The following is a 13,087-nucleotide window of genomic DNA, read 5'->3' as shown; positions in this document are numbered from 1 at the left end:
TGCGTTCACTTGGATTTTATCTCCAAATGTTATACGGTTTATTTTATTGTCGTTTTGTAGGCAGCTTAAACTTTTGTCACTTACGACCCTTGAAATACTGTGAGGATATTATATCTTAACAACAAAAAAGTGCGGACTTAACTTTAAATATTTTATCTTTAGCCAGGTACCACAAAAAGGTTGCAGTCTGCGAACCAAATGATGTATAAAGCGCTAAAACTGATGTTTTTCTTTTATCTAAAACTGTTTTCACGTAAAAACGCCAGGTTTCCCAGTATACTGTAGTTAAACTCACCCTCATAAACATTAAAAACGCAAACAAACGCACTTACTTATTTATGTATTTTACGTTCCAGTTAAGTATCTTTATGACAACATATTAGTAGGCTATATCCGTATGATCGCATCTCCCAATTTTATGCAAATAGTTAACACAAAGGGCGTCATAATAGTAAAATGAACTTTATTACATTATTGTACACCAGCAAAAAAACATGCAAAACAAGAAAGGAAGAACAAATAAAGCAAAAGTACCCAAGCAAAACTGAATTAGAATTATTTCTTGTTGCTATTATTTTCAGTTTGTAAACTATTTCTAACGCCTTGCGCAGTTCTATATCATTAGTAATTGAAATATGTAGTGACTCCAGTATAAACAAATCGACAAATCATATTCACATTTTCCCGGTACACAATAACAAGTTTATTTGGTAACGCGTTTCAAGCCTTTTTGTACAGCGCGCAAGCTTGGGTTTGAAGATACATTAAGCTCCAAGCTGTTAACCGTGTTTAACACAGTATTAAGAAATTAGGCAAAAGGAAAGCATTTGAAACAAGGCTCATAGTTTTTGCAATTGTTGTTTAGTATGACCAAATTTTAAAGGGTTTATTAATTCTGGTTTTGTGCGACTGTTTGGTTGACACATAGTTAGCTCTTAAAAAAAATTGCAATGTTTATCGCTCTACCTAAGCTCTGAGCATCATCCAAAGCCGCAGAGAAGTGACGAGTCTCTTTGCGTCCAAACGACGAAAAAAAGACTCGCAAATTCCGAACAGAACAGCGTCGCTCGACCTTCGAAGGATCGCCTCAGCGCAGTGTGCTACCGCCCACGTGCGGAGGTCGCTACTCGAGTCACACTGGCCGCTAGGTGGGGTTGCGAAGTGCTCGAGGTGAAGAAGGTCGGCCGCTTCTCTAGCACTCAATCTCTGTATAAGCAGGTTATTTTAATTGGTATTGTTTCCAAGAAAATACAGCCTTAAGTAATAAAAGTACTTTAGTGGGAGAGTTGATTTCCTCCAAAACTGAGTTTTTAATTTTTTTTATTTGGGGTGGTGTACTCTAGCCCGTTTTTCGGAAAATGAACAAGCTTAATGACCTAGTGTTGGTGAAAATCATGTTAAACCAATTTGGTAAAAATTAATTGTTTTTAAAATGAAATACGCAACCCAAAATGTCGCTTTTATCATTGACGTTGTTTTGGTTAAAAAGTAAACAGTTCACAATCGAGCCTCCCAACTCCATTGGTGTAAAGCAATGGGAAATGTAGAATCGAATCGGTGCCGATCGGATGCTAAATTATAAGCATTTTATTAATGGTTTAAGATTCAACGCTTTCAACGTTTTCTAATTTTAAACAAAAGTTTAAGTGAATTAACAATCGAAAGTAACCTAGCTTTTAACGCTCAGACAATTTTGTCTTAACAACTTAAAAGTTCCTTCAATTAATTTTGTCACAAAATGCCTAGATCGGCTTTTGACTATATGACTGAAGTCAAGTCAAGTCTTTTAAAAACAGTGAATTTAGTACACTTAAGTCAAGTTATTACTGTGTGGATCGGCCGTTGTAGTTTTTTACTTAAAACAGGAGGTATCCGAATTACAGCGGCATCCTTGTTAAAAAAAGTCCTTTACTTGTATTAATTCAACCAGCTTTGCATATTTTTTGTGTGAGTTGTGACTTGCGCTGTGGTGCGTTGAGTTTTGCTCTAAGTGACGGTTAGCAGTGTAGCAATCACGTACAAAGAACCTCTATAATTTTTGGGCGATATTTTCTTACAGTGCTCGGATCTACAGAGTGATAGCCGTGCTATATTAATTATTATCAGACATCCCTACTTGTAACCATTGTAAAATTTCTTACTGTGCTTGGGTCTACTGAGAGTGATAGTCGTGCTATGTTCTTGAGTACATGGGACACTCCAGCTTTATTCAGACCGGGAAGATCTTGTTCAGAGTAAGTTCGTGAATCGAGTCCCTTGTCATGCCCGGCATCTGACATAAAAGCAAAGTAAACAACTAGTAACAAACAGTTTATCAAATTTAGGTACACTATGCAGAGAGCTGTAATATGGCTTGAAAGTAAAGGCATAGCCAAAAAGGTCGAGTAAATCGACATCATCTTGTTAAAGACGTTTCGATACGAACTTGTATTATCGTGTATTTTACGGTTTCAAGAGTTAATAAACTGGGTGATCTTTCTAAAACATGTATTTAGATATTGAAGTAAGAAACAATTTAAAATATTGATTTTGTACAACATTGAACACAACCTTACATGTCAACACATAGTAGACAATATATTTTAGTCGACTAAATAAGGTTCAATAAACCTTCCTGTCATTTAAAGCTATAAAAAGTGTGATTGGTAATCATTTTAAATTGAGGTCTGCAGCTTAATAGTGGCAAAATCGTATGCGACTTCTTGTTACCAAACCTAATCATAGATAGAATAAGATATAATAAATTAGATACAACCAACCTTCGAATGGGTTGCTTCCAGTTATAAGCTCATATGCTAGAAGTCCAGCAGACCACACATCAGACTTTCTATAGTCAATGTAGTTGCCCCTCTGGGGTGTTGACCTACTAGCCTACAATATGGAAAGTAAACGATAATAATTAATCAAAAAATCCGAAGAAGGCGATTTGAAAAGGTCGCCGAAACGTTGGTTAACAATTACAATGATCAGAGGAGCTGTTTTTGATTATAACTACTATGCCTGGTAGCAGCAGTTTATATATGGAAACTATATAACAATAATGGATGAAAAAAGTGCAAAATACTAAAAAAATTAAAAGTTTAGCCTTTAACAGGGGCTATTTTGCTGCTAAAGGTTAACGGTTGAATTTTGTAGACAATTTGCTTTTGTATAAAGTTTACTCTTTTGCTGCTTGCTAATAAAAAAATATTACCTCAGGAGGCTGCATTGATTTCTTTCCAACTCTCGTATCAAACTCTTTTACTTCAAACGGAACGCAAACATCGTTTTTGCTTCCACCGAAGCAATGTCCAAAGCCACCAAGTATCACTCTGGGAACACAATCTGTTAAAACAATTAATTGTAAATTTAGGAGTATTTTTATATAATAGGTTTCAGTATTTATTTCAAATTTAATTTAAATTGAGAATCATCTAAAAAAGCACTTAATGCCTTGATAAAATTTTCATCCAGAAATTTCAGTTTTTCTACAATGTTGCATTGTTTTGCATTGGTATTACAGATGATATATATTTTTCATTTCCAGTATTAATTTATCTGGGAAAAATAGTTTAGTGTAATAATAATAATATGCTACACATGTCTAACAATTAATACAACGAGAAACAATTCAATGAGCTATGATTAACTAGTTTATTTCAAAAAATACTTGGCAGTGTACTGTTCTTTATATCAAGATGAAAAGCATACATGTCGAGTGTTGGTTTAGGTTCAACTAATCTCATAACTTTTAAACCTGCTAGTACTTGTCCTACCTTGGTTACACTGAAGGAAAATGTTTTCAGCGTTGACATCCCTATGCACGTATTGGTGTTCTTCAAGATGGGCCAACGCCTCAAAAACTTGCAGCAATATAATGCTGACCATGTCACCATCTGGATTGTTATCATACAACCAAGACCTTAAACTTGTATCATACCTGGAAATTGAAGAGCCTAGTTTTAAAAGAGTGTTTGACAAAATGTATATTTCTATTTAACTGTAGTCTATTGAAATAGTTTGTATCATGTGGTCCAGTCTGTAATTATTATTTGCAAGAATTCCATTTTGCTAAGTTGCCATTTTGCTTTTAGATGCACTTGATTTCTTACAGAGCATCAAAACGAGTGCGTTTAGTAAAATTATTTCACTTTCAATAACTTGGCTGGATGTATGAAGCATCAAAGGCCAAAGCACAGAACACATACTGCAAATCAATAGAGTAAATATAAAGCAATTAATCCAAAACCAATGATCAAATAAAATAAAGTTTGACAACATAAACATCTTTTTTTTTTTAATTTGTATGGCATTTATAATTTTGCATCATAATGTTTGACACATATCAAATAATAAGAGTAATTTAATGTAAACCTTTTAGAAACAGCGCAGAGTATAGGTGAGTTGTTTCGGTCGCTCGAACTTCCAGCATGCCACTGACAATCGTACATCGATGGAAAGTTATCGATGAAAACCTTCTCGTATCGCAAGATGTTTGGGTGGGAAGGGATAGGTTTTTTCTTAGGTTGGTTTCTAAAATATATCATTATTTCTATTCGTACCTTCTTTGTCATATAAATTTAGAAGTCTCATGTAATAAACATTTCACCAGATGCCTTTTGGAAACCTTAGCTATAAGTTTAAACCTTATTAATTTTTGTTTTGCAATATTGATAAAAATCTGTGGTATGCCATTCTGTTTTGCGGTAAGCCTTCTTGAAGGCATGTGGTGCACTGTAACTGGTAATAAGTGAGCATATGCGGTGTTATTTCAAAAGTGTTTGCAGCATTACTTCAGAAAGGAAAAATCACAAAAATACACCGTTGAATAGTTTAGTAAGTCGAAACATTAACAACATTTAGATTCAATACTTTATATATGACTTCAACAGATAAAATCTTCACATATGGAATGCACTAAATTTGCAATATATTTGCTTGCTTGCATATAAATCCTGGTTAGACCAAACGATTTTGGGAAGTTAAGATTTCAGGAGCATGAAAACTTTTGTTGCAGACTCAAAGAGCACTTTAAATAACAAATTCACAAGATTTCTAACATACCCATTGTGAAAGGTGTACCGGCCATATCCGCAACAAGCCAGTTCAGCTTCGCAGCGCTTTAATATCATTTCATAACTTGACACACCGGGTGTTGGGTACATGGCTTTCACAGCATATCCTTCGAATAAAAGGCAAAAAAACGGTAAACAGCACTGCTTCAAGTAAAAATGCCCCAAAAGCTGTAAATATATAAAGAAGGTTTGTGAACAATTTAACATGTTTGCTGCGATTCCAAATTTTCGTTGTTTTCTTGTGTTGCGATTTTCTTTAACTTTCTGTACCGCTAGCTGCCGCCAGAGGTTTGCCGTCAAATTTAGATTTCGACATGTTTTCTTCAATTTAAGGAGTTCTTTCAGACAGTTTAATCGTTTGGCCACCGGTGTGTCAAATCGCATTAAACACAAACTATATTGTAGCCAGTGCGATTTGACCCACCGGTGGGTCACATAATTTTAAGCTACTTATAGAGTAAAGCTTAACTATTTGCTTGTGTGATAGATCGTAGGTAATATATTGTGAGTAATTTCTGTTTTAATTGTTGCAAAATGAATCATATCGCAGCGAACGTGTTAAAAGTCTTTTAGTAAAATAAAATACCAAAAAACTGAAAAATCTGGACAATATTGAAAAAAAATCTGGACAATATAAATTACGGTTTTAAAAATACTTTATTTCACACAACTTTTTACCTTTTGTTTGTTTCTTTTCAGGTACATCGTCAGCGTAAACCCATGAATAAGAAACTTCATTTACATAGTTATCAGACTTTTCAATAGATGGTTCACAGTCCTGAAAAAAATATCACAAAATTGTTAAGGGTATGGATAGTCAATGTATAAACTGTTGCTAGCAGGCATAATATTAATCAAAAGCAGTTGCGGGGCTTGGTGGGATAAGTCTTGGGACTTAGTTCCAAGGGGTTTGCATATTACCTTTAAATTCAATGACAAGTTAAGTATTTCAGGCAAGAGTACTTTCCTTTCATTGAGTTTTTATGAGAATAGCGTGACTGCTTGTGTAAAGTAATCTGTTTTTAAAAGTGCCGATTTGTATATAAAATAAATTATTGCGCCATAACTTTTAAAATTTTCACATTTTTTAACAATTGTAGCGACCCTTATTCATTGTAACCAAAAGGGGTCGCCAGGTAGAAAAGTTTAGGTATCACTGCTTTAGACAATTATCACGAATTATTGGATACAATTAGAACTGACCAGATTGTCTTCATTTCCCACCAGTTCAGCATCATACGTTATGCCACTGGCATCCATCACCAGGCAATCTTTTAATTTGTAGTCTGACAAAATGTTGCCTTTGTCTGTTGAAAGAGTTTCTTCTTCTTCAATTATAGGAAACAAATCCTGAAAACAAACATTTATACTGTGTTGCAAATTAAATTTTATGCCTGGCATGATTATTCAAAATTAGAAAAAATAAAAAAATTAGCATATATAAAACAAAAAATGATTTTTTTTCTGGCTCAATGGTGGGAAGTGGAAAAACAATTCTTTTCTAGTTTTTAAAAACATTTTTCCACGTTTTCATTATGTCTTGAAACATCTTTTGAACCATCTTGTAAAATTTGTTGTTACTACTGTTTTCATTTTTGAAAGGTATCACAAATATCCGAATTATGAAAACATATAAACCAAAAAACATCACTAAAATGATGATGACCTTGTTATGTTTTTCTGAATGTTTACTTTTTAATCTGTTTATATTCAACTACTAACGCGCACAAACCGTGTACCTTAATATTGTCACAAATCCTGCTGTATATCTCATACTGCTTGTTGCTTTTTCTGTGGAGTTCTTGACTTTCTTCCTGGTAGAGAAACAGTCCGGCAAACGCGATGAGGTGACTTTTTCTGGCTCTACGCCAGAGAAAATCACGACTGAAAAAATTTTCTGCTGCTTTCACATCTGATCGTATCAACTGCCTCTGAGCCCGAACAGCATTTTCTGCATAGTAAAAAAATCCTGTTTATTTTTTTAAGTGTTGTTAATGGTAGAACTGCATAATGCCTATTATTTGGCTTTTATTAGAATTTATAGGGAAGTAGCATGATTTGCATTTGCCCTCAATTGAAAGTATTTTATGAGGTAAGCATAAAAAAACATATTGTCATGCGTTTGTGTGTTTCGTAACAGAAATGCATAAATTACAATTTTTTAAGATTCAAATAAATTAAATATTTGCCATAAGGCCTAAATTAAAGTTATTTTTATTAGGCAGGTATATTACAAAACGATATATTAGGTAACTTAATATGTAAAAAATTACCGACAAACAAAAAACGTGTAGACATTCAACAATAGTTCTGCTAGTAAATAGCCATTTTGGTGAAGATAAAATACAAAAACATAGGAATGATCTTTATTTTACCTTTTATGGTAGTCTTAAACGACTGCAGAGATGGTGTCCAGTACTTCTGCACATTCTTTCGTGGTACCAAAACTGATTCAGTGAACACACTGCCAACATTGTCGGCAACATTTGGGTTGCACACTTGCTGTTTGAATGTTACTAAACAACATTTTAATTGTAAGAAAAAAAGTAGTTTTAAATGCAAACGACTTGACTTAAATTTAAGTGATTTTATTAATCACATCTGAGTTTATTAGGTTAGTTAAACTAACACTTATTGTAAAAATGCTATGTTGCTAAAAGTTTTGCTTTCTCTACAAAATATAGCCCTAAATTGTGTGCGTTTAAAAAACTAAACGTTTTAAAATCATTATTTATGCAAATGACTTGACTATGATTTTATTACTATTTGTTAAAAATGACTCGACGTGGTACTTTAGTCATATTAAAATAACTTGTTTACAAACAAGCATAAACATAAATTAACAATAAGAAAAAAGCTTAAAAAAATACATAAGTCTTTTCGGTCGGGTAAACATATAATAACCAAATCAAAAAGATGGAAATTGTTACCTTTGGTAAAACTTTTATACACGGCATTGGATATCTTCTCATATTTTGCAGCCATTTTGTTGTAGCCCCACATACCGATAGACTTAATAGTCTTTGGCAGTAGGGCACTTGCTGAAGACATACTGCCCTACTTAACAGGCCTCTATACCTGTTTATTGCAGGGCAGTCAAGTAGTTTTGCAATTTGATTACCAATACAATTTAACGCTTAAAAAAAAATTTTTCAGACTAAAAAAAAGATAATAAACCCTAGCATGGAATGTATACCATAAGTGTTAATCACATGGCACAAATAGCTTTGAGTTCATGGTTATAATTATAATGATTCGAATTTCTAAATACAAGCATTAAGAATGAGGTATATTATTTATTGAAACAATTTAAGATTTGGATAAGTATAAAACTAATCTTTAAAAACATCAACCGTTTAAAAATGATGCAATGTTTTTTAACATACGATAACTGCAGCACTAAACTTTAGCTATGTTAATCTTAGAAGATGCCCGTACTTATTTAATCAAAAGCTGTAAATGAAAATTCAACAGGTAGCACCGTTAAGTTGCGCTGGCCCAGAATGATACCAGTTTTTTTAAAGTGCCGAAACGAGTTGTCAAAATTTAAATTGCAAGGAAGAAATAAATATGGCAGAATAACTATATTATTATTACTTGACCCACCCTAACCCAAGTAATGTTAGAAACATAAACCCCCGGATGAAAATGTGGTGGCATTCTAGACTGGCGCCCTGTTATTCTTATCTTCTGCTTAGTTTTAATTATATGTATTTCAAGAATAAAATCAGGAGTGTTTGTTAAACATTTTCACCTAATTTATCTTGTAGAAATGCCATAAAAACTCAAACTGTACCCTTTAATTAGCATGTCCACGTACGATATACAACAATATTGCGCTATGGCTTGTGTTTTGGTTATTTTTCGTTTTTGTGCATGAAGTATCTGACATCACCCGATCCGACTCGTTTAGGTCGCTTCAAGCCGTCTTATAATTTCACTTCTTCGGCCTTAAAGCAGTCCCGTGGATGTCCACTGACCCACTGGTGGGTAAACTTGCCTGCTTTATGCCAACAGCTTATTCCACTCGGTTCATAGCACTCACGAATCTTCGTGAATGTGATTTACTGGCAAGCGGCTATAGAGAAACGCAATATTTTGCTTTTTTATTACACAAAGGTAACGATTTCACCCGAGAATGATGCAAAGATGAACTACTTAAGTAATAACGAATAAAAACAGCAAAAATATATTTAGTTTACGAATAACTAGGAAATACGAAAATGTAGAATTTTTAATATTTTTTTTAAAACTTATACTCTCGTATAAGGGGACTCCCCATTGTAGCGACCGTAACACTAAAAAATTTCAATTCAGCTTAAAAAGTTGTCTTTCTGTCAGCACGGTTTTAAAAATTATGAAAAAAGGCAAAAGTAAAAAAGTAATTACCTGATCAGTTAACATTTCCTGTCAGCTATGTTTTAGTCATGATAAAGTGTATTATATTCGGCCCTGAGGGTGTCATGTAGCCTGCAGAGCCACTGCCTGTACAAGTAGCTTTCCCTGTTATTGCATTGCAGCAATAATATATTGTTGAAAATGTTAGGCGCAATCTAACCTATAGAAGATGGTTGCTTACTAGTCTTTACTACCGTTTTGGACAGCCTAACGTATAGTAAAGGGCTTTGTTACTCAAATAACGCTATACCTGCAGAACGAGTCTGTGACCCGACTACCGCTAACATTCGGTCACATTTTTATTAGTATTTAACTGTTTTCACTAGTCTGGACCTATCACTTATCAAGAAACACAGCCGTTTAAGCAATCATTTTTTGTGGCTTGTCTAGTTGCCCAGGTCTAAACATGTAGCGAGCCAACATATTTGTAATTATAACTTGTGCGCTGTGCGTAAATAGACCAAATCTTAGTTTAAAACTGTCCTGGCATATTTCGTTTTCCCCCGAACCAAAGTCAGCAACTGACTAGCTTACCCGCCATCGCCCTTGTCCCGTATGGAAAATATGACAGATTTTGATGAAATCTTGCGATTGCACTGCCAGAAAATTTGGGATGACCTGATGCAACTAAGGTCAAAACTGCACCCGCCAATATAATTTGTTGAAAAACTGCTATTATGCTATTATATTCATTTTCAAGGGTTGAAGGTCTAGTCCATTGTTTCTTAACCTTTTGACTTGGTGGCACACCTAAAGACGTATGAAAACGTGGCGGCGCACCTTGTGAGCGAAGCGAGCGAGAATTTTTTTAGGTGTACCCGGTATTTCTCTTACTGCAATTTTTCAAATATTGTTTAATAGTTGCATATCTTTAAAGGGACTCCAGTGTTTAAGACTGAAAACGTTATTTTGTCCATTTAAGTCTTATTCCGATTAATTTTGGACTTATTTTGACATGTTTAGGTCTTATCTAGACTATTTTAGATCTTATTCTGTCGTGGTTATTACTGCGAATATGGCGTTATTTTTTCGGTGGTCTTAATAGGCCAACTATGAAAGCCTGTTATAGATTAATTATATGATTTAGATATTGCTGCTTTGTAGGCTTATTGAGTTTTCCACTTGAAAGCCTTGTGAAGTCAATGAGCTAAGTTAATTGGAAAGTAAAAAATATGTTTTATATAATAGGACCTACATTATTTTTTCTTTTTGTTTGCGGCGCACCTGGCAGCCTTCCATGGCGCACCAGTGCGCCGGGCGCACCGGTTGAGAAACGCTGGTCTAGTCTGTTAAAAATAATTGTGGGTGCACTTGTCATACTTTCCATGATGGACTCTTGTGCTATAATATAGTTTAACACAGCTACTGAAAATACACCCAACCATACACAACAATCATATTGCAATACTTGCGAGACATGTTCTTGCTGCACTGTGAACTGTATTTATTAAAAGCAGAGCTATGCTGAATTTTTTTAATTTACATATTTTCAATAACCTGACTATCGCTACACTGACAATATGCACTTTAAAACACTGAGGCAGTTTCTTCAGTTTTGATCTTTTTTGTGTTGGCTCATGGACTGCCTCCTTAAACGACTCTTGATAACTATCACATTCACTGTAATGTGTTTTAAAAAATGGTGTGCTTAGGAGTATTTTTTTACTTTTGCTCATTGTAGCATCATAGTGCCACCGTGCTATACATCCCCCAAAATCTATACTGCATTAAACTGTTTATGACCCAAATGCTGTGCATACTATCGTATGTTGAGCTGTGTGACTTATAAATGCTACAAAGTAAATTTTTATTAAATGAAACTATAAACTTTTTGCACTAAACGTCTAATTGTTAGTATTAAGTGTTTTATGACAAAAACTCTGTGATATAATTCGCTTCATGTGCTGGGCCTTTAAAAGCTCTTGAAAGAGCATTTTGGGCAGCGACAAAAAAGTTTGTAGGCCACTGCTTAAAGAACATTGTACCCAAGTTGGAAAGTTTGCCTTATCTTATGCAGTTGCACTTTGTGCATTTTATGGAAATTTACTGTGGAATCAGATTAACTCCACAATCACAATATAAAACCCCTAGTACAGTTTTCAGTTGAACTTTATCTAAACTAGACAAATTGCATTTGTAAGGTTATTACAGCCTATTCTGTTCTCCAGGACAGGTGCACACCCAAATTAGTAAATTATAGAAAAAGATTTAGTTGTGATTGGATTCCAAACTATAATAAACATTAAACCAGGGGTGTCCAACTCAAACATGCCGGAGTGCCAATTTTTATCTTATAACTTCTTCCCGTGCCAAAGTATCGTAACCGAACCAATTCTTTTTAATCATAAAAGCGTTTTTTTACCAATAATCAGAATGTTTATTTAAACTTGAAAAATAACTATCTAGTAGAAAGGCGCAGCCCTACATCAAAGTGTCTCTCGGTGAGCTGACTTTTGTTTCTTTACACCAAGCTATATAATATATGTGAATGCTAGCCTCCACACAGTATAATGTTACTATATCAAAAGTAATTGTTGGTTGTCGTGATTGCCGCGATTGTTTTATATTGTGAACAAACAATGGCAATTGGTTGTATAACAAACTTAATATTTTCTGAAAATTGGCTCTATAACAAATTGAGCTTTTTTGTCAATTGGCTAAATAACAATTTTAGTGTTTTTTGGGCAGGGCTTGCGTGTTTTTTTATTAGGTCGCGTGCCAAATGTGGCACCTTGTTGGACACCCCTGCATTAAACCTTGGCCCAACTGAAAATTTGATGCCACTCACCTGAGGTCTTGACCAAATGTGCCATGAAATGCTGACTGAAAACAACACATTTAACGGTTACTAATACTATTTTACCTTGCCAATCCTGTCTTCGACATGTAACTTGGTATCATTACAATTTTATTTTAATCACATGTGATAACTATGCAGTGCAAAGCGATTTAGTAGAGTCAGAGCTTTATTATTCATGATATACTTTTAAAAAGGCAATACAGCAATCAACCGCAAAACTATTTGCTAACATTTATATTAATATCATGAAATTAAAACAAATATTCAACATTATAAACAACTGACATTTCAAAAAGTTGTATAAATTGTAGACCATAACTACCAACAAAAAATATCATAACAGAAACACCTGGTTGTTGCCCAAACTTAATTTTTTGTTTATTTAATGAGTGCGGTGCAGCACAATGAGCTCTTTACAAAGGGGGGGGGGGAACTGTTGTATTGTATTTAAGTTTTGCTACAACTGATCTGGTTAATCAGCTGAATATGATGCTGAAAATAACATGTTACTATTTGCCATTAATATCTTATTATCACTGGGTAAATACACTGTAAAGTAACCTTTGTTAACCTCGAGTAACCCCACATAAATATTATTATTAGGCGAAGGTTAACAGCAAATAATTAGAAAAACGCTGGTGTCGCAGTACATGGCTACCTTTATAGCAAGTACAGTAATTGTTTCGCCACTGCTACAGACCTTTATTCAAACTTGCCACTTGCGTATGTACAATTAGGAGCAACTCTTTGCACTCCAAGCTCAACCTATACTTCAAGCTAAAAACTATATTGGTTCCAACCATCAAATACAGCAAAATTAGATACAATATAAGCT

General features: G+C 34.2%; 1 protein-coding gene across 1 annotated transcript; it reads right to left on the bottom strand.

Moving 5' to 3' along the window:
- Positions 1–701: 701 nt before the first annotated feature.
- Positions 702–8,254, bottom strand: LOC146146718 (serine/threonine-protein kinase Pink1, mitochondrial-like). The gene is made up of 12 exons (XM_083387423.1): positions 7,985–8,254; positions 7,430–7,570; positions 6,794–7,005; positions 6,258–6,404; positions 5,733–5,832; positions 5,044–5,161; positions 4,354–4,512; positions 3,756–3,919; positions 3,194–3,324; positions 2,760–2,871; positions 2,142–2,272; positions 702–1,206 (listed from the first exon to the last, which is right to left on the bottom strand). Exons 1-12 carry the CDS (start codon positions 8,103–8,105, stop codon positions 967–969), a joined length of 1,776 nt encoding a protein of 591 aa, XP_083243549.1. The 5' UTR covers positions 8,106–8,254; the 3' UTR covers positions 702–966.
- Between the last annotated feature and the right edge of the window lie 4,833 nt (positions 8,255–13,087).

This window comes from Ascidiella aspersa, chromosome 4 (assembly GCF_963924565.1).
Source record: "Ascidiella aspersa chromosome 4, kaAscAspe10.2, whole genome shotgun sequence".
Taxonomy (NCBI): domain Eukaryota; kingdom Metazoa; phylum Chordata; class Ascidiacea; order Phlebobranchia; family Ascidiidae; genus Ascidiella; species Ascidiella aspersa.
Note: the sequence above shows the minus strand (reverse complement) of the source record. Positions and strands in the feature narration are given on the sequence as shown.